Source organism: Hydra vulgaris, chromosome 07 (genome assembly GCF_038396675.1).
Source record: "Hydra vulgaris chromosome 07, alternate assembly HydraT2T_AEP".
Classification (NCBI taxonomy): domain Eukaryota; kingdom Metazoa; phylum Cnidaria; class Hydrozoa; order Anthoathecata; family Hydridae; genus Hydra; species Hydra vulgaris.
This window is the reverse complement of record NC_088926.1, coordinates 35816666-35844289: the sequence shown is the minus strand read 5'-3', so window position 1 is coordinate 35844289 and position 27624 is coordinate 35816666. Positions and strand designations below refer to the sequence as shown.

General features: G+C 25.0%; 1 protein-coding gene across 2 annotated transcripts; it reads left to right on the top strand.

Annotated features, from left to right (window-relative positions):
- The first annotated feature begins 629 nt into the window (after nt 1–629).
- LOC105849564 (zinc finger Ran-binding domain-containing protein 2) lies at nt 630–27542 on the top strand. Of its 2 annotated transcripts, none has more exons than XM_065801760.1 (12): nt 630–709; nt 865–917; nt 1047–1161; nt 17929–18011; nt 23619–23695; nt 23771–23818; nt 25057–25086; nt 25393–25529; nt 25641–25670; nt 26729–26767; nt 26876–26922; nt 27470–27542. In XM_065801760.1, the coding sequence occupies exons 1-11, from the start codon at nt 657–659 to the stop codon at nt 26898–26900; spliced, it is 690 nt and encodes a 229-aa protein (XP_065657832.1). In that variant the 5' UTR covers nt 630–656; the 3' UTR covers nt 26901–26922; nt 27470–27542. The 2 variants fall into 2 exon arrangements, with proteins under 2 accessions (XP_065657832.1, XP_065657831.1); XM_065801759.1 differs by having other exon boundaries at nt 26876–26927.
- Nucleotides 27543–27624: the final 82 nt, after the last annotated feature.

The following is a 27624-nucleotide window of genomic DNA, read 5'->3' as shown; positions in this document are numbered from 1 at the left end:
AATTCACCTCCCCAAGGCTGAGAAGACCACTACAGACAAGGAGGCTACCTAATTGCGGTTATAGCCCTCTCTCAACTCAATAACTCTGAAACACGAACATTGACGAACAAGGCCGCTGCGCGGAGAAACAAGTTGAGTGTGGTACTACCAGGGATGTGGTGGGGATCAAACTCGGAACCTCTTGCATATATATATATATATATTTATGTATATATATGTATATATATATATTTATATGTATATATGTATAGATATATATATATATAAATATATATAATATATATACATATATATATATATATATATATATATATATATATATATATATATATATATATATATATATATATATACATATATATATATATATATATATATATATATATATATATATTTATTTATATATACATATATATTTAAATATATATTTATATATACATATATATTTAAATATATATATATATATTATATATATATATATATATATATATATATATATATATATATATATATATATATGTATATAATATATGTATATATATACATATATATGTACATTATATATGTATATATATGCATATATATTTATTATATATATGTATATATACATACATATATATGATTTTTTTTTTTTTACTTTAATAGCAAATTACAAAATGTCTGGTCGTTTTCGTATGTCAGAAGGTGATTGGATATGTGATGATAATGAGTATGTGTTTATAGAAAATTATAATTAAAATGTCAGTTTCTTTAATATTTCTTTAATTGTCACATTAGATTAGCTTATTTTGCATTTTAATTAATTAAAGTGTTTATGCATTTGTTTATATTTGGTTATAAAATTTTATGTTTGCTCTCATTCAGTTGTCAAAATGTAAACTTTGCTCGGCGTTTAAAGTGTAACAAATGTGGAAAAGGTAAAAAGATATATTTTTTCTTACTAAAAAGACATTCTTGAATTGATTCACCTGAATGGTGCTGTCTTTAATAATTGTTGCTTTTAAAATGATATAATGTTTTTCCAAAAAGTTATTACTATATTTTAGATAAACCATTTGTTTCAAATGGTGGCCCTTTTGTCAAAAAAGCACATGAAGTTGGAGAAAAGTTTGCTGAAAAAAGTCATGGTTTGTTTAGTGCTGATGATTGGCAATGTAGCAAGTATAAACATTAATTTTATAATATTTTTCAGATCTTTGCAAAAAAATAGTTTCTAATTAAGACACTCTTGACTAACTTCTGTAAAATAGCTAGCCTAATTAAGTTTAAAATATATGCATACATATATATCAGGGATTATCTTTATCCGGATTTTTCCAAAATTCCGGATATTTCTTTAAAATTTTATTTTTTCCAAATAGATTTCTGGAAATAGTTTAAAATATTTTTTTGTCATCCAATAAGTAAGACAGTAAAGGTATCATTTATCAGTTAATCTATGTTATATTTAGTTAGGTTACCTATTATTTGTATGCATATTTAACTTATTTTTTCTTATTTTTTCTTATTTATACGTGTATAATTATTATAAATTATTTTGATTATTTTACCTAAAAATCTAGTTTAATTTATTTTAATTTTTTTTTTTATTAATTTATAAACTCTGTTTAAATAAGATTGAAACACTTTTCTTTTATATAAAGGAATTCCTGCCAAAACTTAAACTCTCAGTCAATGTATGTACACTCCACTGTCCCTATCCCTATTTAAGTCAGTCGATGTATGTACACTCCACTGTGACTACGGTTTTAACAGTCGATTTATATATGTATTGATGCACATATTCTATGAAACTAACAACATACTATTTTTAATAAACATCAATAGTAGTTAAAAAAACATAAAACTACTTCGAAATTAAACTTTTAAAAAACAATAAAAAAAGCACCTTCTCTGTAGAGGATTCAAAAAAATTTAAAAGATAAACAACTGTTCTATGGAGGACTCAAACTCGCAACCATATCCAGTCGCGCCTCTTAGCCACTGTAAACACTGTAAAGCCGCTGTTTTACTAATTTGAAAAGCTAAAGTATTTGAATATTTTTTTGCGTACAAAAAAAACATAATATTAACAATATTATGTTTTATAATTAATAATTAACTTATAATAACATTGAATAATATAACAATTTGTGCGTACAAATAATGAATTTTTTTATCTCATTCTCTTTTCTAATAATATTCATCCCTGCGAATACTATGCCACTATTTTACTAATTAGAAAAATTAAAATATTTAAACATTTTTTGCGTGCAAATTATGTTAAGATTATGTGCAAGATAATGTTAATATTATATTTTATATTAAATAATTATTTTATAATAAAAATGCACTTTTATTTCCGAAGTTTTTCGGATATTACTTAAAAATGTTTTCCAGATATTTTTAGAAAATTAAATTTCAGCCTTTGGAAATATATATCAGCCCTCCGAATTAAGGTTGGCATTCGGCAATGCCAACCTCAAAGTGTTTGAGGTCGGCAAAAAATCGCTGACCTCATTTTTATGTCTAATGCTAACCTCTTTGTGTCAAATTTTTTTGGAAACCTAAACCTTTAACAGTTTGAGGTCTGCAATTTATTGCTTTTTTCGTGTAAAAAATAAAATAATGCTCCAAAAGCCTATTTAAAACTTTTTTTATGTTTTTAAATACATTTTTTTAAACAAAGCAATCGTTTTGTTCATTATTTGCTGATATATAAATTTGTAGGGATAAAAATTTCCAAAATTTCAGGAAATTTTGCTCAAAATTTCTAGAAATTTTCAGGAAATTTTCTATAGCATTAAACTTCATAGTTATTATATAGTTTTGTTTAATTCATTTTTTTGTTTCAAAAATATGTGATTTATCATCATAGTATTTAGGTATTCTTTAAATATTTCAACAAAAAATATAAAGTAGTAAAGACCCACCACTATGCACATCTTATAGCTTATATATACCTTCAAAATAAATTAAAACATCTGGGTTTTTAATGGGATAACGATACTAGCAAAAACAAAATTGCAACACTCCAAAAAACAAATTTAAATGAGCGTTTATCTCAGTTTTAATTGATAGCAATAGCTCTAATCAACAGTGGGATTTGTACCTTAACTGTGCTGAGGCTTATTTATTGTTTTATGCAAATATGATATTAGTTTTTTTAGCAAAATAGACGCTTTCGGAAGGGCAGTCTTAAAATCATTTTTCTGTATCTTGAAGTACAGTAAAAACTTTCATTTTTTAAAATTGAGGATATTTTAACTATTCTACTTAGGAACAAAGTAAATCTTTTTATCAGGCTGTTGAAATATCAAACTTGCTATTCACTGATAATCAATCAATAACAATTAATCAAAAATAAAAAATAAAAATTTAGTAGATGTTGACAAATACGGCAACAAACATCAATATGCTTAGCAAACAACAGAATAAAATAGTTTTAGAAAATTTTGAAAACAAATGATCATAGTTTCTACTTATAGTTATAATATAAAAACTCAAAATATATCAATAAAAGTGTTTTTCACAAGGGGTTTTCTGAAATTTGTATGATCTGCTTCGCAATATTTTACCATAAAATTGTCCATAACAACTGCCTATATAAGACAAAATTTTACCCATTATTTAAAAATCTTGTCTTTTTTTTTTTTAATTTCCAAAATTTCCGGAAATTTTTAACCCTATATATTTGTGTATGTGTGTGTATGTCAGAGATGTTATCTAAACGCGCATTCATTGTTAAAAAACAACATTTATCAGTCATTTTGTCCAACCCTTACTTTTTGTCCATTTATTTTTTAATCATTTTAGGGGTTCCAAAATTATTATTCAAAACAGAAATTGAAGTTGAACACACAGGTTCATTAATAAAATATGTCATTTTTTTGAGCTAATTCATTATTAAAAGACACTAAAGCTTTAATTTTTTTTTTAATTAAGCAGCCTGGTTTTTATCATTTATAATAAAACGTTTCTATTAATTTTGAATTAAATTAAATATTTTAATTTAAATTAAATAATTTAATCGAAATTAAATAATTTAACTAAATTTAATTTTTTGTCCAATTGGTTTTATAAATTAATATTAAAACAACAATTATTTTCAATAAGTCTTCTAAAACCCCTTCTAAAATTATTTTATAAAAATTTTAAGATAATAGTTATATTATTGCTTATAGAAACCAGTACGGATAAAATTGTTATTTTTGGTTTTATTACATAAAAAATGTTTTTTAACAAAAAATGAAAAAAATTCATTTTTTGTGTTTTTTTTTGATAATTTTGATAAGTTAAAATTTTTTCAAAATAAATTATATTTTAGAAATTTTTATAAAATTTTGCTTCATTTAAGTACAAGGTTGACATATTTTTTAAAAACTTTATTTTTGAAAATATTAGGGACCCATTAAATATGCGAGGGTCTTTAGGGACACATTAAAATATTTTTTATTCAAAAAAATTTTTAAACCTTGTGTTTTTGTATTAGATAGAACACATTTAGGGGGTGGGAGCAGATTATTTTCAAAAATGTGGTTTTTTTAGACACCCTAGTATATATATATATATATATATATATATATATATATATATATATATATATATATATATATATATATATATATATATATATATATATATATATATATATATATATAAAACTCCTATCTGGTTGTCAAAAAGTTTCTCCATATTTTGTTGACATAAAGTAAAAATTAAAATGCTAGACCGAAATTTTTTTTTGCAACTTGATAGACTGTCTGCTCCAACCAAACCCTCAGTCGATGTAGCAGCACTGTGTTACGAGTCAGGCTATTTGTCAGTCGATGTAGCAGCACTTTGTTGCGAGTCAGGCTATAAGATAGTCGATGTAGCAACACTCAGTGCATAATTTACAGTAAAAAAAATAAAAATAAAAACATTTTATTAAAAAAAATAAAAACAAAAACATTGTTTATATTACTAAAAACATTCAGAATGTTTTTAAAAACATCAATTAAATTTGCGTTTTTGCGGTTTTTTTAAAAAACAATTAATTTGTAAATAAATTAATGGTTTTAACTTTCTGACAACACGCAAATGTTGGACGAAAGTCAAAAGTAATTAAAAGTGACGTATTTCTTGGCATAAGAATCATTTTTTTCCTCCCGTACTTCCAAATGCAACCGTGATTTTCATGATACTTTCTTAAAAATAAAGATTTCAATAAATTAATTTGTTTTCCTAATGGTTTTTATAACTCTAAGATATAGAAATGAAAACCATTGTAACAAACTATAAACCAGATGGTAAAACTTGACTATGCCGCTCTATTCTCCTAGGATAGATTTTTTAAAATTTACCTAATAATATCAATAGAATATTATTAACTTGGTATAAGTATTTTCAAATTAAGTTCCCATTAATCCTATCATTTAGCAAGAAAAATATTTTTAATTAATTACCTGATTTTTTTTCAGAACTTTAGACTTATTACTCCCATATATAAATTGTATACATCACTAAAACATTTTAAGTTTGAGAATATTGTTTATTGGTTGTTATAGTTAGCCCAGATAATTTGTAACACTCTCAAATTAAAAGCAATTGTGAGTAAGAGCTGATTTAGATTGCCTTTGGTAATGAATAGTAATAAAAGATTACAAAGCACTATAACATAATAAGCTATAAGAAAAAGTATATAACCTGATGTCCACAAGTATGTTTTGATATAGTAAACTGATTACAAAAAGGTATAACTCTTAACTAAAGGTGTGGTACCTTTATGAAGAGCTAAGTGTAAAAAGGTAAAAACAAGAAAAATTGCAAACATAAAAGTTTATGTTGTTGTTTATTTCAATTTCAAAAGTCGATTCTTAAAAGCACATGTTTGTTGATATAGCTTTTAACCTGAACAAAATATTGGTTATTGTATTTTTAAAATGTTTACCCTTTAATAGCAACTGATGGTAAATAATATTAAATGAAGCAATAAACTTTGATAAATTATATATTTATTATGCTATTAATTAATTTTATATTATATACTCCTGAAGAAAAAAATGTCTGCTTTAGAAAAATGAAAACAAGCTTTTTTCATTTTTCTAGAGCAGAAATATTTATCTTTCATATTTCCAAATTTTATAAATAGTTTTATTATGTAATCTTTTGTATAAACAATAAAATCAAGTGTGCTTTTTTTGAATTTCTGTGAATACCTCTTGTGTAATAATTTAAAAATAGAGACGTGTTATGTTTTATTTTGAAGTAATATTAATAAATTTTTTTTAAAAAACTTGCTTCTTCAAATGTGTAAGCTTGTTTTGATTAAGTTTTTTTTATTACAATAATTGCCATAATTCACCTTCATTTGGTTAAATTTTTTAACTTCAATACTCTTTGCTAGCTTGTAATATTAACGGTTATATGTAACTGTACAAAGGAACTGATCAGTAGAAAAACAAATAATTATCATTTTATTTGTTAAATTTTCAAATAGATTATTAATATACAATTTTCATCCTATTAATATATAATTTAAAATACCATGCCAAACTTTTTTTAATTTTTCACAAAGTGTTTGAAAAAATATTCATAGCATGATAACTGATTTTTTTTTTTTTAATTAAAATATTTGACTATAAGACAATGTTTTATTAGAGTTATGCAATAAAAAAATAAATCAGTCTCCTCCAAACTATGGTTGAAACAAAACATGAAAACAAAATCTTCTCAGAGTTCATATATTGACCCGGAACATGTAAGCTAGTTTTGCAATCAGTACAAATTTTCTTTATTAAAAAACTCTAATGTTCTACTCTTTATAATTAACATGATTCAATTTATATATAAAGATTTTCACCAGTAGTCTGGTAAAACTGCATATAACCTTTATATGCAAAAAGCACTTCACAAGTAGTCTTTTACAACTGCATAAAAATTTTGTATTTGAGTATGCTTTAAAGCCAAGAACATATTTTATGAGAAATACATTTATAGATCTTTTCGAATTTACTTCAACACATACATTTTTTTTGTTTCTTTAAATTAACAACAGAAAAAACCTCCATCACCAAAATAAACTTTATTGAAATTTTGAGATTTTTCGAGTAAAAATTCACTTGTACAAATAGATTTTGATACTTTTTAAATATTCTGAAGAGTACTAAGATAAAATAAATTTCCTGTGTTGATAGTAACACAAGACTTGTAATGATAAACTTTTATGGTTACTGTAAAAAAATTTTCAAAAATCTGTTATTGCGATTTTAAATATATTTTTCAACAATTGTGCACTTGCCTCTCTTTCAAAATCAGTGAATCAGATTGCGCATATTTCTGTCTATTCTGAATCTGTATAGGGTTTCAAAATATGCGTCCTGAGGGAAGGGGGCATAGGGGAGTGTCTAACCTCCCTAGAAAAATTATATTCAAATATTACTTGCCAAATTTTGGACGCTGTAGTGGCAAAATTCAAGCTATTGTTGGCAAATGAAATTGGATCATTTTTAAGTCTTGTCTGAGGAGGGAAATCAATTACAGGCTTCATAATGAGATTTTGTTGCAAAACAGAAAAGTGTAACACAAGTAAATGTAACTTAATGTCCATTTTTACATCGATAAAAGTTAAGTTACTTAAGTTGCGTATTTTACAGTGTTGTAATTCAGTTTGAAACTGCTTAAAAAAAAGTTTTAAGTCTTTATCTTTATAAAATATTTATAAAATATCTTAATATTAAACAATATTTTTATTTAAAAAAATTATCAGTAAAATTTAAATATTTCGTCTGATTATGCCTCTAATTTTTTTTAAATTACGCCTCTAATTTTAAAAAAATTAGAGGCGTAATTTATTTTTAATAATTCTTTATGTTAAATGCAAACCGGAACAGTATTTCAAAACAGAGGCACTATCTTTTTCTTAAAACATTTATTACACAACATTATCAACTTTTTGATTACTCCCAATTTAGTTTTTAGGATGAATTTCTTAACAATAGGGGGAAAATAACTATCAAAAAAATTTTTTTTAACTTTTTTGCTTTAATAAAATCTTCTCCTACTTCTTATAAACTAGTAATCATTTAAAAAAAAATTAAAGCCATAATTAATTGATGTTCATTTTAAGATCAATCTTAAAACATGATAATGAAAAAACTTTTCTTAAAGGGCTAATTCAAAACTAAAGTTGTTACATAAAGTTTAATAAAAAAATTTCCTAAAATAATTTTTGCCTTAAGGCTTGATTATGGTTTATACAGCAATGCATTTCTATACAGTTATAAGTGCATTAAGTACTTTTGTGTATTAGCACTTTGGTAACAGGATGAAAAAAATTTATTAACTTGAAACTATAAGTAATATTTTAATTAATAAAAAATAAATAAAATAAAACTATAAATAAACAAAATAGTTAAATATAAAACCAACATAAAAAGTAACTAAAGTCGAGTCTTTCCAGCAAGGGTGAGTAACTGCAAAAAACTTTTAAAACCTTAATTTGTAACAATTTAAAAGCAATTGAAAGTTTATTTGCTTTCATGTCTTTTCGCTATTAAAAATGTTTTGCTATATTTGATGTTTTTTCACAATACATATATAATAGAAGAATAAGAAAATAAATTGCTATCTATTTGTAAAATATTATTTGATTAATGAATTTTGGAATGACGAAAGAAATTAAATAAAAGAATAGCCTGATTTCTTTTATAAATGTATAAATATAAAATTATAAATCACATTTGAAGCCTGTCTGAAATTGTTTTCTTTCTATTGCCCAATATCCAATATTATTACTAGATATAATATTAGTACTTAATACTAAAACTGTTAATTATCTAATCACTAATACTGTTAATACTAATACTGTTAATTACTAGAGATAATGAACATAACAATTGCTCTGTTTGAAAATATATATTTATAAACTTAAAAAAATTTTACAATAGGCTTTTAAAAGTTACGCTAAATAAGTTCAGTAAATTAACAATGCTCTAGCCAGCAAGCTTTTGTAGCAATAGTTCATCAAGAAATAAACTATCTGGTTTTAATGCAGAATTTTGACAAAAAAGCAGACTATTTTAATGGGGGTAGTGAAAACAAATAAATATTTAATATTTGAACATTAGTATTAACAACCCTCAAAATTAAGGTCGGCATTTGGCAATGCTGACCTAACTGCCGACCAGAAGTGTCTGATGTTGAAAAAAATCGCCGATCTTGTTTCTATGTTTTATGGTCACTTCTCTGTTTTACAATTTTTCTGCCAACCTGATGCTAATCTCATACTGATTTTTCTTAATTCGAAGGGCTGGTATTAATGACTTTTTATTTTATTTTATTTTTTACATGAAAAACTTGTTAAAAAGTAAAAAAAAATTTCTCCCAATAAATAGTATTTATTTTTCTCGCTTTTCTTTGCATTGATAAAAACAATAAAGTTTAGTAAAAATATTTGAAAAAATAAATTTTTAATTTTCTAGGTTTCTAATGTAAATAATAAAGTATTTCCTTAATTTACTGACTGACAAAAGTCATGAATAAATTGTATATAAAAGAATGTTTTTATTTTCTTTATATTCTTATCTGCTTTTATACTTGACTTGTATCAATATTGGTTATATTAAATGATGAGTCTTTAAACGAATTTGTTCAAAAAGTCAAATGGATATTTGCATTTATTAAAAAAGATGTATTCGAGGGAGTAAAATCTGTTATAAAGCTAATGAAAATAGACTTAACCACACACAAGTGTTACCAAAAAGAAGTAAAAATTGGAACTTTTCTACTAGGTAGCTTCTCTACTTGGTAAAATAAAAACAAGTGAATGTCAGAAGTTACAGTTTTGAAGTGATTATATTTCTTACATTGATTACAGTTTTACATTGGAGTTGTTGATACACTGAGAAAAAGAGTTCCTTTAAAATATAAACTTACAAGAGCTACCTCAGCTTTAAACCCCATTATTATATGTTCTAATTTTGACTCAGGAAAAAATGGAATGACTGATTTACTCACAATTTTTCATGAATGTAAATGGATTAATGCTACAATAGCTGATAAGGTCAATAACACCGCACAACACACTTTTTGCTTCTTGAACACTGTTAGGTGTTTCTTAAAGATTTTTGGGTCCTGATCAAAAATATCACATCAAAATTTACGTATCATGTACTGTTTAAGAGAAATCTTAAATTTTATCTAAGTCTGCTTAGATTTATATCCAAACATCTCACTCCAGTTAGTGACTCATCAGCAACAGTTTGTGCAGCTAGTGTGTGTGTGCATCATTATAGTAAAGTACAGTATCTGTATCAATATAACAGTAAGTAAATTTAATGCTATAGCCGTTTTGCTGTCTGGCGATATATCTCGTCAATGTTGTAACAGCCGCGATACATTCTGCTATATCTGTGGCAAATATACACTTGCGTCTCAGAGACGTTCTATAACTGCTCTTGTGAAGAAAGCTTATCATCTGTATTTGGCTGCAAAATTGGTGACCAAGACAAGGAATGGGCGCCTCACATTTGCTGCACAACATGCGGTGTCAATCTAAGAGCCTGGCTCAGAGGCACTCGTAAGAGTATGCCGTTTGCTGTTCCAATGATCTGGCGAGAACAAAAAGGCCATGTGACGGGCTGTTATTTTTGTTTGACTAATCTGGTTTCTCTTCCAAAAAAAAGAAGTCAATTGAATATCCTAATTTGCCTTCAGCAATGAGACCTGTGCCACATGACGACAGTCTCCCAATTCTGAAACCACCAGAGGATTGGACCTTAGATGAACCATGTGAAGAAACTCCAGTGCAAGTTACTGATAGTGACATTGACCCAGATTTTGAACCTTGCACATCAGGTGATCCACATCTAATAACACAGTCAGAATTGGACAATTTGGTTAGAGATTTGGGTCTGTCAAAAGCAAAAGCTGAGTTACTGGGTTCCAGGCTGCAGGGATGGTGTCTGCTGTCACCAGGTACGAAAACTTCTATGTTCAGAAGCTGGCACCATGATATCACCAAATTTTTTGCTCAAGTCGACAGTCTCTGTTTCTGTTGTAACATTGAAGGATTGTTCTTGGCCTTGGGTTGTGATCACAATTCAGAAGAGTGGCGTCTCTTCATTGATTCGTCAATGCTAAGCCTGAAAGCTTTTCTGCTACACAATGGCAATGTTTATTTGTCGGTACCTGTTGGCTATGCGGTACACATGAAAGAAACATATGAGAATATGGAACTGTTGCTCAAGCACATCAAGTATAGCAGGGACTGTTATACTTGATGTGCTTACCAAGAAAAAAAAACCAATACTAAAAAAGGAAACAAAATTGTAACGAAATATCAAATTTTAATAAATTAACTAGAAAAATTTAATAATTAAAAAAGAAAAAAATTTAAAAAAATATTTTTTTAATAGATTTTTATACAACTTTTGCATTCTTCCTTTTAGGGTGGTTTGTTATTTTTAGCTACTGATAATGATACAGGTTGAGGAAGAAAAAAAACTTATTATAATTTATAACAATTGAAAGTGTTGATATGCAATTTATTCACAATTTTTATCAGCCCAAATGTTAAAAAACTAAATTGCTATATAAGCTAAAACTATGAGAAAATTTTTTTTCTTATGTTTATTTGTCTTTTCAAAATGTCTTTCTTATATTTGACGTTTAATAAATTATATTTATTATATTATTTTTATGATATTTGACATTTTTTTATATTATAGATATTAAACCTGATGATGAGTTACATTAGTTCCATTTGAAAAAGAGTTTAAAAAATTTATAGCAGGCTAAAATATCGAAGTTTTGCTTTATATTTTTATGCTTCGCACAAAGTTGAGACCATGTTTTTATAACAATGTTTAAATCATTAACTTTTATAACCTCTCGACCAAAAAAAAAAGTTTAGACCATGTTTTTATAACAATGTTTAAATCATTAACTTTTATAACCTCTTGACCAGAAAATCATATTTCTATGATTAAACGGTTTTTAATGATTTTGTAATAGAGTTAATACTCATTTCTACTTTCTCACATCTTCTGACTCTAATCTGATATTTTCTTTTGAAAACTCCCCTTTTATTATGTTGCAACAAAGCAGGGTGGCCAGCCATTTTTTATAATTAAACTTTTTACAACCAAAGAAACTATGAAGAAAAAAATCATATGAAAGATATATATTATATATTGTATATATTTTTTTTATATTCTTAAACTATATAAGTTACAGGATCATAAGTTAAGCTTTAGACTTTTCTACATTAAATATGTATATATACTTTTCTATTATATTATTTCTACATACTATTCTATTAAATATTTTCTATATTATATATACAAATGAAATAAGCTTTTTACTAGTATTTTAAAATAGAAATAAATTAAAACACCAGATCAGCAAATTGGGCAGATTAAGCTTCAAAATTTATAAAAATAACAACAAACAGTTTAATAGTAAAACAAACAGCAGTCTAACAATAGTATAAAATAAATATGCATATGCCAATATATATGCAATATAATTGGTCTTGTTGGCAAATGAATAAATTCTCTTGAAAATTGAATAAAAGAGCAAAGAAATAATCTAACTTTACAAATATATATCTCAGTTATTATTAATTAAAAAATAAACATTTTAAATTGTTTGATAAAATTATTTTTAGTTTTTAAAAACTTAAATACTTCAAAATGAAAATTATTTTTAAATTTAAGAAAATAGTTGAATCCTTTTTAAACAAAGTAATGTAAATCTGTTCATTTGCGTGTTAGCATTTTTAATTCTAGTTCAATCTCACGACTTCCTGATGATGTAGATTTAACTTTGTTTTTTTAGCATTTAATTTCTTTATTTTCTGCAAAGTTAATTTTTTATCAATATAGTCTTGTTTTTCTTGCAATTTTTCTTCTCTTTTTCATTTTAATTATCCTTTGTAGTTTGAATGGGACACTTTTACACTTTTGATCATTGATTTTGCTTTTTCCGCATTGCAAACTCCACCAATGTGGTGAACTCCATCATAAATTTGTCTTTGGGCAACAACAGAGCTTTCATGAAAATTTTTAATAAGAACATCTGAGTTGATAGAAAACCTACTTTCAACCTGTGCCTTAGCATGTGACAAAGTAAAGACAATTTTAGATATTTCAAATAAGTTAATAAAATTCTGGCTAATAAAAGGGGTTACAAAAACATCCAACATATCCTTATAAACATTATAATTTGTGAATTCTAATCTATGGATGCCTTTTGCAAGATTAAATAAATCTTGGTACTGATTACACTGCACAACAAATTTTTATAAAAGTCTTGCTTTCTGAAAAGGTTTAGGTGATTGTGACAGGTACCTATAGGGTATGCACAAATATAGTTTTTGTTTTACTGCATCACGTAGGAACTCTAAGAAATAGACATTTACATGTTGACCTATTTAATCACGTTTATGTTCCGCATGAGCCATTAGTTCAACAGAATTAAAAATAATTTGCTCCTGATTTGTATTTAACTTCTGGTGCATCACGTTGCAGTGTCCAACAGTAGTCAACAAGCATTGATGGATTCCAGTTGCTCTGGTATCGTTTCTCCATTGTAGCAATGTCCTGGTGAAACCGCTCACCGTGTTTGTCACTGACAGCACCGAAATTTACGGGGAAGAAGTCCAAGTGCGAGTGAAGGAAATGAACCTTGAGTGACATGTTGCACTTCATTTTCTGGTATGCGCGGATAATTTTGTTTACGACTTCAAAGTAGTTTGGCACTCTGTAATTGCCCAGGAAATTGTCAACAACATCTTTAAAGGCTTTCCAGGCATTTTTTTCCTGGCCAACTAACAGCTCTTCAAACTGCTTGTCACTCATAACAAGTCTGATCTGGGGACCAACAAAAATACCTTCTTTGATCTTCACATCACTTATTCTTGGAAACATCTGTCTTAAATAGCAAAAACCTTCACTTTCCTTGTTCAGTGCTTTCACAAAATTCTTCATGAGTCCAAGTTTTATGTGTAGAGGAGGCCAAAATATCTTTGCTGGCTCGACAAGTGGTTCGTGTGCAACATTTTTCTGTCTTGAAACTAACTTTTAACGGAGTGGCCAGCTCTGTCGACAATAATGTGACTCTTTGGCACAGCTGTCCCATTCAAAGATGAAACAACAGTATTTGGTATAGCCAAGCTGCAGTCCCAGTAACAGTCAGTGTATCTAATTAGATTATTTAAGCATGGGCAGACATGACGTGCGACTGTGTGCTCTTCCTGGGAAAGCTTGTGGTTATTTCAAGTTAGGAAAGTTACAAAAATATTTTTTTTTAAATACTTATTTTAAAGTATATTATTTATCATTTTAATAAATGATAAATAATATACTTTAAAATAAGTTGTTATCATTTTTATATAAACTAAGTTTTTATAAATGGTAAACTAAATATGCTGGGAAAGTACACCAAAAATAGCAATAAAAATGAAACTTGCAATAAAATGTATCATTTATATTTGCATTAAATATAAATAAAGATAATTGAATATACATAACTTGTTATAATATTTTTCTATTTTATTCACAAAGGCAAAAATTTAATTAACAAAAACTATTTATAAATACAATATTTAATTGTTTTTTTTAATTTATAAATACAAAATTATTTTAATTCTGTATTTCTTTCAAAATTTAATTTTTGTATTTAAATATATATATTTTTAATTTAAATAATTAGTATACTAAATATTGAAATGCGCTGATTAAATTTACTTGCTGCCCTCTTGCAGCGAACCTCACTCTGCCCCTTAAATGCCTTTTGTCTTTGTTGCTTATTTAAACGAAAGTTTTTTAAACTAACATTCCACCACAAAGTTAGAAGTTTATCATTATACCACGAGCTATGGGTTGCCTTAAAACTCTTTTTAAATGTCAGAATGCATTAACCTTTTTTTTTTTTTCGTCTTAATTCCTAATATTGCCGAATCACTTTATAAAATTTTTTTATGGCTAACATCCTGATACCCTGTATGCTGCTACTACATGTTATTGTTAATTCAAAAGGCAGTGCTGAGATGATGTATTTATTGATGCTGGTCATGTTGTTACTGCTATAAATTATGTTTGTTGAGATGGAAAAAAAATCATGTTAAGATGGTGTTTAAAACGTGTTAGCAGTTTGTAATTTTGACTGATTGGTTTTATTGATATTAAGTGAAAACAAACCCAAAAGTAAACAGAAAGAAACTTGCCAAATAAAATCAATTATCATATCATAAATTAATTATCATCACAAATCAATTATAATTTTCAAGATTTTTTTTATCCTATTAAAGAAATGTATTTATTAACAATTATCGCAATGTTTTTTTATCCTATCAAAATAATGTATTTAATTAGTTTCAATAAATGGCGGTATTAATGATTAATATTCGAGAAATTTTATTTTAAAACATAAACTATCAAGTTAATTCCATCTAACTTGCTAAATTTTGTTTATTTTGAAAAAACCTACAAATTAAAATATAAATTATTTTTAAGATTCCAAGAAAACAAGAAAAATAAATAGTTTAGTTTAAAAACTATTAAACTATTTATTTTTTTATGGTTTGGCAAAAAATTTTTGATTGAAACTGAATAATAAATGCACATTAATAAAACTAAAATTGTTGTTTTAGTTGAAGCTCGTCTTCTTCGTTTTGATTGGTTCGTTTTTCTTGGTTCGTTTTTTTTTTGTTGGTTCTTGGAGTCTTTAGTAAATGACATCATTGTGATTTTTTTTTAGATAAATTTAATTAATCCTAAAAAATATTTGTATTAACGATAAAAAATTTATTTGAACTAAATTAAGATCTCAACTAAATATATATTATTTATCCGTGTAAGAATCCGTGTATATCAAATTTTATAAACTTTGTATTATTTTATCTATTTAAAATTTTCAATTTAAAACTTCCTTTTTTAAAGTAAAAAAAATGCTAGTTAACTTTCTAATACTTTTCTTTTTTCTTCACTAAATGACTTTTTCTATTTGTTTTCAAGTTTTCTTCCTAAAATTTTTTTGCACTTAACGACATTTTCTAGTTCTTAAAACCATTTAAGCTTAACTAATAAAAACTTCTTTATTTAATTGCTTTTTTACTAACAATATCTTTTACATGGTTTAATTGCTTAACAGTTTAATTTTTAACTTTTAATTGTTTGGTGCAGAGGAAGTTACAAAAGCTCACATAGTGATTTACAACCTACATAAAAATTTTTTAAAAATTCTCATCGTTTAAACAAAAATAAAAAAGATTCAGAATATATAATGAGGTGACTAACATCCTTTCTTTTTTATTTAGGAGTTTGTATAAAAAATTGTAATTTTATTTAGCTCTTGACCAAACAGGAAGACATCGTCATCTTAAATATAAGTTTCTATAATAAGTAAATATTCTATAATACTTGTACAAAAATTATACGTTCAAGAAATAAGGCTTATTTAAAAAAATCTAAACAACTATATTTAAGACATTAGTTTTGCTAGTTGTGCTAATAAAATCTAAAAGTTGTGCTAATAAAATCTAAAAATGAAATATGATACTTTATTTTTAATTGTATCACAAATACGACCCTCAGAATTAGGGTTGGCATTCGGTAATGCCGACCTAACTGCCAACCTGAAAGTGTTTGAGGTTGGCAATAAATTGCTGACCTCATTTCTATGTTTCATGGTAAGACCTTTGTATCGAATAATTTTTGCCGACCTGATGCCAAGCTCTAAAAGATTAAGGTCGGCATATTATTGCCGACCTCATTTTTTCTAATTCCGAGGGTTGCAAATACTTTTTGGCATTTGGTAAAAAATTATACAAATAAACACGATTTGCTGCTTGTAGGAGAAAAAATACTACTATGACGACATATACTGAAACTGTTATGAATTTAATGTACATGAAATAAATTATCAGGTCTGCAGATTGTGGCATATTTTATAAAGGCTCCAAAAACCAAGAAAAATTGTGAAGAGGAGCAACTAAAACAGCTATTTTAGTTTTATTATGCATTTTTTATTTTTAATTAAAAAAATTTAGCCAAATTTTTTTTTAAGATTTTCTTTAATATGAACACAACTTGTCTTCGCACTTTGGGGATTTCTTTAAAGTAATAGCCATTTCAAAAATTCAAAAATCAAATCATTAAAAATTATTTTAAAAAAAGACTAATAAAATAACAGCAACAAACAATATAAAAACAAGATCAAGTATTATAAATAGATAAAATGACAAAGAAAAACAAAAACTACCATAAACTAAATACAAAGTTTAAAGTTTAAAAATGCTCGAAAAAGGAAAATGATCATAAAAAAGAACGAGTTTTACTACCAATGAAAAAATAAAGAAAAAGAACATAATTTTTTAACTTGAATTTTTTAAAATTATTTTTGTACATTGTTCATATAATAATGCATTTTTGTACTTAGTTTGAATTGTCCTGTATTTTTGTACATTTATTTTATGTAATTTTTTGTGCTGCTTGCATTGTTTGTTTGCTGTTTTTTGTTTTTGTATTCTTGTGAATTGTTCATTGGACAATGTAGTGAATAGTTCATATTGTTATATGTTTTAGTGCATTGTTTGCATTGGTATGTATTTTTTATTTAGTTGAATGTTGCTAACTTAGTATAGTTAGTTATTGTATTTATAAAAACAAGTGACTTATTATTTTTATTATTATTATTGTTATTATTATTACTATTATTACTGTTATTGTTTTTGTTATTATTATTATTGTAGTTTTTATTTTTGTTACTATAAATACTATTTTATTATTATCATTACTATTTTATAATTATTATATATTATATATATAAAGATCTGTATTTTTGGTTTTAACTTAAGATTAGTAGCATTACTCTTTGTAAATATCCATGAAAATATTTTTCAGAATATATGATTGATTGATTTAACAACTGGTTTTCTATAAAAGCTTTTAATAATTTAATTAGATGTGGTAATGTTAATTGGGCACGTAGATCTACATGTAATGTTTGCAATGCCCCAAAGGTTGGACCTGAAGAAATACGAACAGGTATTGAAACTATTTTATGCACATTTTTTTACAAAGTATTATTGTAATGATTTCTTTTTAAACTCTTAAAATTTATTTTTCTCGAGCAATTGACTTGGACTGCTGTTATCTTAGTCTGATATTGTCAAATGATCAGATCTTTTTGTTCTTTGTCTCCTATAAACTGCTGTTCAAAAAAAATCCCTAAAATATTAATATTACTAGTTTTAAAGTAGAAATTAAATGAAACTATGTTCATATAATAAAAATGAGTCCTTTGTTAATTTCTCTAATACCTTTTAATATTGTTTTCATATATATAATTTTCATTATTCTCATGTACCTATTCACCAAAATTTTGTAATTTTTTGTTAGGCTTACTACACAAATGTTATGTAATTGTAATTATTAAAAAATAATATTTTGAAATACTCCATATTATAGTATATTATACTATATTAAATTACTTAAATTACTTAATTAAATACTTTTTTGTACAAAGGTTTTGAAACTAACCTTTAAAAATTACAGATAACTTAATAAAATGTTTTTTGAAACCTCTTTTTAAAAATCTCAATTTCAAAAACACTAATCCAAGTAACACTTGATTATTACAGCCTAACTTGATTATTTCAGTCTAAATCTGAAGGATTTTAGGTTGGCACCTGTACTTAGCTGATATATAATCTGCAAAATTTTGCTTTTGATTTTTTGCATCTTGTTAGGTAAGGTAGGACAGGTGTCAAGTGTGTGGGTGGGTGGTTGGGGGTTTGTTTACGATTTTTGCTGTTTCAAAAAATATAAGACTTAAAATGATTAATAAAAAAATATTTCAAGTCCTGTTTTGCAGACTAAAGAATTCATCTCCTCCATCAAACACACTCCTTAAAGATTAAGTGGTTATAAAGGCAGTGCTTTTAATAACCAAGGGTGTACACTCAGACTTTTGGTCAGTCGGCAGAAGGGCGACTGAATGCAACTGCTTTGTTAATTTTGGTTCCCCACAGACTTTTTGAGTTCCCTGTCGCTATTTTTTATAAAAAAAATTTCGCATATTCTAGTCATTTTTCATAAAAGGGCTAAGTGTAGAAAAGAAATAATAAGCATAAATAAAAGTATTATAAACTATTGATAATATTTACTTTTCTATTTTCAGATAAAGCATATGCCAATATATATGCCATTAGGTTTTCTCTTGAATTAATTGGTTATTTTATCAATAAAATATGGACTCTTTTTTACAACAACCAATTATTAACAAACGTAAAAAAACAATTTATGAATACTTTAAAACTCTTAGTTTTTAATGTGTTGTAATTATTAAGATCTTATTTTTTACAGGAGCTTAAAAACTATTGATCTTTTGAAATTTTTTTAAAGTATCACGTAATTAATTTTAATTTAAACCTTGCTAAATATTATTTTTATTTAAACAAAAATTATTAATTTAATCTAAATTCAGTATTCGAAAAAAGTTATATTTTCTTATAATTTATTTCTAAAAAAAATCTTATACTCAACATAATCTTATGTTTGTTTATCACAATTTATTTAATTTTTACATATTAAATGTTGTATTTTTAATAAAGATTTTAAACAATTTATAGGTAGATTTTATCAGTTACTAATAAGATAGTTGTAAATGTAATTTATGTTATTAAATCTATTATGTCAAAAGTACTTCACACAATATGAATTAATAAGAATCAAAAAATACATTTGTGAAAAAAATTCTTATAAACAAAAGCACTTCTCCCCTTTTTATGAGAAGAATTTCCTTTTGCTTATAATAATTTATAATAATCTGATGGAGAGACTTATATTTTACGTAATGAATTAGTTAGCAGAAAAACTTTTATAAAAATTACGAAAATATTTTACATTCAGTTGAAACTAAATTTTACACTCAACATTTTACCATTTTACATTCCTTCAAAACTAAATTTTTAAGATCATATTTAATTTAAAGTCTTCTAAAATTAAATTTTTTTTTTATAAAACAATTTGTTTCTTTAAAAAATTCTCAGTTGCGGTTAAATCATTGCTTACTAAATTTATTTAGTAAGCCATGGTTAAATTTTTTTTTTTACAATCCAACTTTTTCTGAATAAATGTTGTATACCGTAAAATTGTCTAAGTTCGGTCACCATGTAACTATGGTCATTTAAGAAAAAATATAAAAAGAGCATGCAAAACTCAAATTTTACTAACTTTTTTTATCAAGCAATATTTGTAATTAGTTTGTAAATATGAATCTATAAAAAAAAATGATTATATTCAACCTGATGAAATGATTCTTGAGCAAAACAGCAATTTGAAAAAACGCATACTATTAAAATCTAAAATAAGCAAATTATTAAAATAAATGATTATATTTAATCTTAGTATTATTAAGAATCATTAAATTAATTATATATACAAAAAAAAGTTATTAATTTTTGAAAATTAACTACTTTTTTTATAAAAATTAGTGAAATTTTGAAATACTCTAACTTCAGTCATTCTCGTATAAACAACAAAAGAGACAATTAGTAGTAATATTATGAAATATTTATGAATATAAAATTTACCAGTAACTTTACGTGCAAGAATTGCCAATAAACATAGAAAGCTTATTTAAAGTAAAGTAGTGTTTTTTTGTTAATTGAAAAAACCTTTTTAAATTAATTGAAAAATACATTTTTAATTTTATTAACCAGTGGCGCAGCAAATGTGATAATGGCCAAAGTAATAAAATAATTGACTAATTACAATAAAAATTAAAAAAACTACTAATCTTTAAAAAGTTTTTTTTCTTTGGTGCCCCAAAAGACTTTTTTTTTATAAGCTCGGGTGATGCCCTCCTTACTTACTTGTGTTACCTGAATTTGTATCATAATTTTACAATAAAGTAACATTTAAAAATTAGTTTTCATTATTTGTAACGCTAAGTTTGTGATACGTCATTAATATTTATATAGCGGACAAACTTATGAGATGGTATTGAAAGTTCGGTCAAAGTAGATGTTTTCATTTTAAATTAAGTTTTAAGTACTATTTTTTATTTTTCATTTTTTTATTTTCACAATATCAATTATCAATATAATTTTCTCTATGTTTCAGGAAAAAAAATTAAAAATTTTTTATGCGTGATAAATAAATGTTTAAAGCTCAAGTAACCGAACTTAGGTATAGTTTATTCTATACCGATTTTACGGTATAGAATAAACAATGTTAAAAAATAATTTAAATATTTAAAAAGAAAAAAAGTTTTCAACTTTAACGAAGATTTTTTTTGGCAAATTTCGTTACGTTTATGTATCTCTAAATCCTTAAATAAAATTTGTAAAAAAATAAAATAAATTTTTTTTTTAAAAAAACTTAAAAGTTATTAGGAAGAATTTGAATAAAAACATTTAAATGCTCGTACAATTCTCTTATGTTCTATTTAATAATAGAAAATGCAGAAAACAAACTTTGACAAACTTTAAAAATAAAGTTTTATTATTTTAGATTACTTTTCTTTTAAATTCTTTAAAGATAAACTAGAACTGCCAATAAAAATCAATAGTCGCCCTTGGGGGCAACTTAATTGCCCTAAAGGAATATTTTTAGACGTCCTTTACAAAATTTGGTTGTCTAGTACTGTCGGCTGACCATCTCTGAATAACTGTTCTGTTTGGCATATTATAAACTGTTTAGAGTTATCTTGTGTAACACTGTAGAATTTCTTCTTTTTTTTTTTTTACTTCAATAAAAACCTTATGAAACCTTGTTTTAAATTTAAAAAAAGGTTAATACATTTCTTAAAAAAGATGTTTTTTAAATTATATTTTTCTTCTCCAAATGTGCAAATAATAATAATAAACTAATAATAAACTTTCCGACAATAATAATACTAATAATAAACTTTCCGATATTAAATAACATTAAGATTTTAAATTTATATAAGGTTTTCTATGCCAAGTGGACTAAGGTCCAACATGGACCACCTCATATTTTGATGAAATTTGGTGGGTTGGTTTATATCAATGAGAAAAGCAATTCCTGAAAACTTCAGCATAAAATCTTTATATGGTTCATTAGATATGGTCATTTGAAATTTCTGATTTTCTAAAAATAAGAACTTTAGTAGCAAAAACATGTTTTGTTCATACTTTGAAGCTCTATATTTTTAAAACAAAATTTCAGAATACCTTTTAGTTTTTTTTATTGTATACAACACAAGACTTACTTCAGTAAAACTTTGACATTTAATTTTTGAATGTCACATATAATCCATAATGGCTACCTGAAAAACCTAAAAAATTGTTTTTGAAAGTTTAATCAAAATCTGAGGAAAAATATAATCCATGTTAAAATCCTAAAATTTACGTCCATTTGGTATGATATGACCTTATACTATTTTTATTCAAATTTATATACTATTGTTTAACTAGGTTTCTTTGAAAAAGTTTTGAAAGAAGAAATTAAGAACTGTATAAAATAGTGTGTTTTTAAGTATCATAGTTTTTTAATTTGATTCGTCTTACCCTTGGTTTCATTCTATCCTCGGTTTCATTTTATCTTGGTTTTATTTTATCCTCAGTTTCATTATATCCTCGGTTTCATTCTACACTGTTTTACTCTGCATTATGAAAACAAATTTTTTTATATTATTTTCACTAAACTTAAAAATAAAATATTCATATATATTCTTACAAATGTTTAGAATTTTTATTTATATCTTTTAATTTAACTTTATACTAGATGTGTATAATATTTATTAGTTTTTTTTTTTTTTTAAAATAAAACAAATAAGGGTTTTAAAGTGTTACTTGTTCTTATCAATTAGATGGAAAAGATCTTAAGATTTTTATACGAGTTTAATATATTTTATAGAATTTTATATATTAGGTCAGCACTAGTGGCTAGTTCCCTCCTATTTTCTTAGAAGAATGCATAAAAAAAGTTAGGATTTTTGCTCAAATTTTCATCCATTCTTATTTTATTGATGTCAATGATAAACTAATAATAAAATCAGATTTTTATTTAAAAAAAAAAGAAAAAATTACAAATTTTCTTCACAAAAAACGTTATGGCATTAAATTTGATGATTTGTTTTGTTAATATCTCAATAAAAAATTTGTTTCGGGTAATTTATTCAATTTTAAGTTTTTAGGATATGAACACAACTTTCTGCATAAAATTATCTCAAACAAGATCAAAATATGTTTTCTTCATAAAAAATGATGTTAAAAGGCTGCCTGAGAATACATTGTTAATAATAAGATTTTTTCACTATTTTTCTTTTATTATTATATTTCCTTTTATAATTTTTGTTTGTTTCATTTTTTTTTTTTTTTTTTTTTTTTTTTTTTTTTTTTTTTTTGTTATTGCAACTAAAATATTTTACTTCTAAATTAATAAAAAATGTTATTTAACTTTTGTGCCATATGTTTGCATTTGTTTTGCAAAAATGTTTCATGTTTTTTTTTTTTTTGTTTGATAGTTTTTACTGGTACTGAAGACTATGTAGCAATTAAAATATCTTTTTATCAATTTTTAACATTTTATGATTGGGCATTGTTTAGGGGAATAATGGAGATTCTATTTTTTTTTTTTTTTTTAAAGATATGGTGGAGCTTTTAAAAATGTTTTTTAATTAAGGCTACGGAGGAGGTTTTAAGGAAAATGATAACATATCTTATAAAGAAAAAGAAGATTCCGATGGAGAATATGATGAGGTTTGAGTTTTGTAAATACTGATTTTAGTTTTGACTTTTTTGTTTGTTTTTTGATACTATTCCCTATTTTTTTAGTTTGGAAGAAAAAAAAAGCATCTGAGAGGTCAAATACCATACGTAAAGGTTTTCAATTTTTTAATAAATTAAAATGTGCTTAACATAGGAATATATGTTTTTATTAAATTAACACCTAGACTGTTTGGACTGGTACACCCTTTTTAACATCTCCAGATTTTTTGTCTCTATATGCTGATACCAAATGGTTTGCACATTTACACTATAAATATATTCAAACTATCTTAGCTTTTTTAGACAATTTAAAATTCGAAATAAATCAAATTTATTTTGGGTTCAAATATATTCTAACTTACACTCAGGTACATTTAACTTTTTTTCCCAATAAAAATAGTATTAGAGAAAGTTTGAAGCAATTTATTACAACTGGGCACTCTTTCAATTCAGATGTCAATCTATTTTGCAGAACAGAATTGAGTATTTTAATGGTGAGACTATCAATAAAAAGATTAACATCTCAGGTTTATGAGCTCCTACCTATTTCCGCATTTAAGTAAAAATTTATGTTAAAGTTTGCTTTCTAAGTGTATTGCCTTTATCACGGCTATATAGCCTCACTTTTTTTGATAAAAAACTCTGAACAAGGCTACAAGCAACCACTAATAAGATTGGAATTAGGTTGGAAAAAAAAACCCAATAAAAAAGTGAACTAAAGCCTTGTGTAACCTTAGTTAAAGACAATGAAAGCAAACTAAGGACGACTTGTGTATTGTATGATTTTAATTTACTCCAAGCAGATGTGCAAGCTAACACTAATTAAGTTCAGAGTTAACAGAAAATACTAAGTCATAAGACATAAGTATATGTCAACTGTCAACAGACAGTTAATATACTTCTTAAACTGTAAACTTGCATATGCTTCACACTTTGTTATAGATAATTATAAAATAAATATTTTTTTGTTTATTTTACAGATTGAAAATTTAGGCAAGTTATAGCAATGTTAAGTTGTACATTTTTACATCTCTTTTTAAATTTTTTTAATTTGACAGTAGTAACTATTAAACAACCACATAGAAAAGAGAACAATCAAAGAGTATTCTCTATATATATCAAATGTGAGATGTTTGTGTGAAAGTACACAGTCTAATATATTCATAGGGTATTTGTAGACCTCCCCCACCCCCTTTCTACAAAGTTACATGGATGATCTTTATTTATTCAGAAACTTTATTTTAGTTTGTTGTTGTAATTATAAAGCTAAGTACATAAAGATACCTTTAAAAATATTATTAAAAAGCAGTTAAAAGCTCATAAATTATTATAAGAATTTCATTTAATTTTAGAGTGTCATAGATTCTCCTAACAAAGAAAAAGTGAGTAATATTTATTTTTAGATAGTTGTGATAATTTTTTTATAAACTTTTGAATAATAAAATATATATTTAAAAAATGTTTAAGCATTTTAAATATAATGATTATTTTACAAACGCACAAACAATTCACAAAGTATCTTTAAAACTGTTGCTTTTTTATCATTGTCACTAATTGTATTTCAGATAAATGCTTTATAATAAACTATATTCTCAGTTTAACTGTATAATTTAAAAGTTTATTTGGAAGAGTTGAATTAAATTTTGCAGTTTTAAACTTGGATTATAAAATTTTGATATGCTTTTTAGGAGGATTTTGAAAAAAGGTCTTTCAAAGATCAAAAAAATGACAATGAAGACGATGAAGATGAAGATGATGAAGATGGAGGTGTTGATGTTTCAGCATATGATCTAAGTGAATCTGAAGATGAAGAAATCCCAAAAAGGTTTTTAATTTCAGATGTCATTTTTTCTTAATTTGATCAATAAATATTTTTTTTAAAGATTCGACTTTCATAACATAAAAATGTTTTTATTTGTTTTGTTTTTGTTTTTAGTACTGATATATCTAAGAAACCATTAAAAAGGTACTTTTACTTTATATATATTAAACCATTTTAAACTTAATTACATAAAGACAAGTTAAAAAAAAAACAATTTTCAATTTCAAATCAATTTCAAATGTGAGCTGTGTTTATTTACCGTAGTCGTAGTTTTTTACTTGATGTTTATACTTTTAATGTTTGCTTTAAATGTAAATCTTGTTTACTCTCCCCACTTTTAAATTGCATCATGCATGCATACATAGTTCTATAAGCCTCCTGTTTTTGATTAAGTATACCTTTCAGCTCAGTCTTTATGGTACTCTCAAAAGCTATTTAACTAAGTTAAAATGCTTTTGGGAGTACCACAATTACCTAATTTAACTAAAGATAATATTGTATAAAATAAAATAATAATCATATTATAATTAATTATATTGTATAAAATAGATATTAATCAATATTTTATAAATATTGTATTATCGAGAGAAAATTTATTCTCTAACTATTCATGATAAAAAAAACAAAGAAGCTTCAAGAATTCTTTCCACTTGTGTAGATGATATGCAAACATCTTTGATTAATTTATTGAAAGTGCACTTAAAAGTTCTTAGTTACAGGATGACTACAAAGAATTTCAACTAAATAAAGCTAAAGATGGTTTTGCTTATAAGAAGTTATGTGATATAGTTGTTAGGCCAGAAAAATTTTAAAAATACTAAATTTTAATTGACGTTTGTTTGATGATGTTATTAAATTTGATTTTTGTTGAGATTACTAACATCAAAAAAGAATATATAACAAGCTTTTGAGAGTACCACAACTACCTAATTCAACTCAAGATAATATTGTATAAAATAAAATAGTAATTATATTATAATTTGGTAAGAAAGAAAAGCTGACAAATCTATATATGGTTTTTTTTTAAAAAAAGAAGAATAGTTAAAAAGACTGTTGCTGTTCGAGCATATATTCTTAGTCGATGTATGGCCACTTTTTTGCATGCTCTTGTAGCTAATTTTCTATTTCAATTTTACATTGCCTAGCTATTTGCACAATACTGTATGTGTATGTATATATTTATAAATTTATGTTTGATTTAGATCAGCAGAATTATATAAAGACGAAAGCAAGAAATTAAGGTATGTGCTTCTTTTAATCTTTTTTGTTTTCTGTGTTTTTCTAAATTTTTTTAATCTTTTTTGTTTTCTGTTTTTCTGTGACACTTTTTTCATTTCTTTTATATTTAGAAAAGATTTGGATGATAGCGAGTAGCTTCCAGTAGCCAAATGGAGTGGTACAGTAAGAAATATATAATGGGCTCCTATTTTTCTACTCTTTCAAAACTTAATAGGATTTATGAGAATTTAAGAGTTTTAAAAGATATAATGAAAAAGAGTGAACGCAGTATAGTGCAAAGTTTACGAGTTTAAAAAAAGTAATTTTAATATTTAGTTAATAGCACTTTATTCTATGCTGCAGTTTTATTGGTTCTGCAATATTCTGCTTGACTCTTTTTTGTAAATATGAGTAAAATCATAATTGTAAAAAGTTGTTTGAGGGGGGGGGGGGGGTAAAAAGGTAATTAAAGGTATGTATCTGTCGTGTTTGAATAAATGAATTGATTTTAAATTTTTTTTATAAGTGCATAGTGTATGTAATCAATAATTGTAGTGTAACTAAATTTAACTAACATTATTGATTGTCTAATTTTAGTTTGTAACTTATATTTTTATAAAGAATTTTTTTTAATAAAGTTCTTCAGCTTACTAAATTGATTAAATTTTTTTATTATCAAGTTAAGAATTTTGTTTGGAAACATTTTAAACTCTTTTTTTTTTTAGATGAATAATGGCGTGCAAAAGGATGAAATATGATTTATATATTTTTAATTAGAAAAAAGTATATTAACTTTTTTATGTTTGTTATTTATTTACTATCAGACTTTCAAGATTTTATCAAATTTTAAACTTTGTATTTGTAAAATTGTGTCATCAAT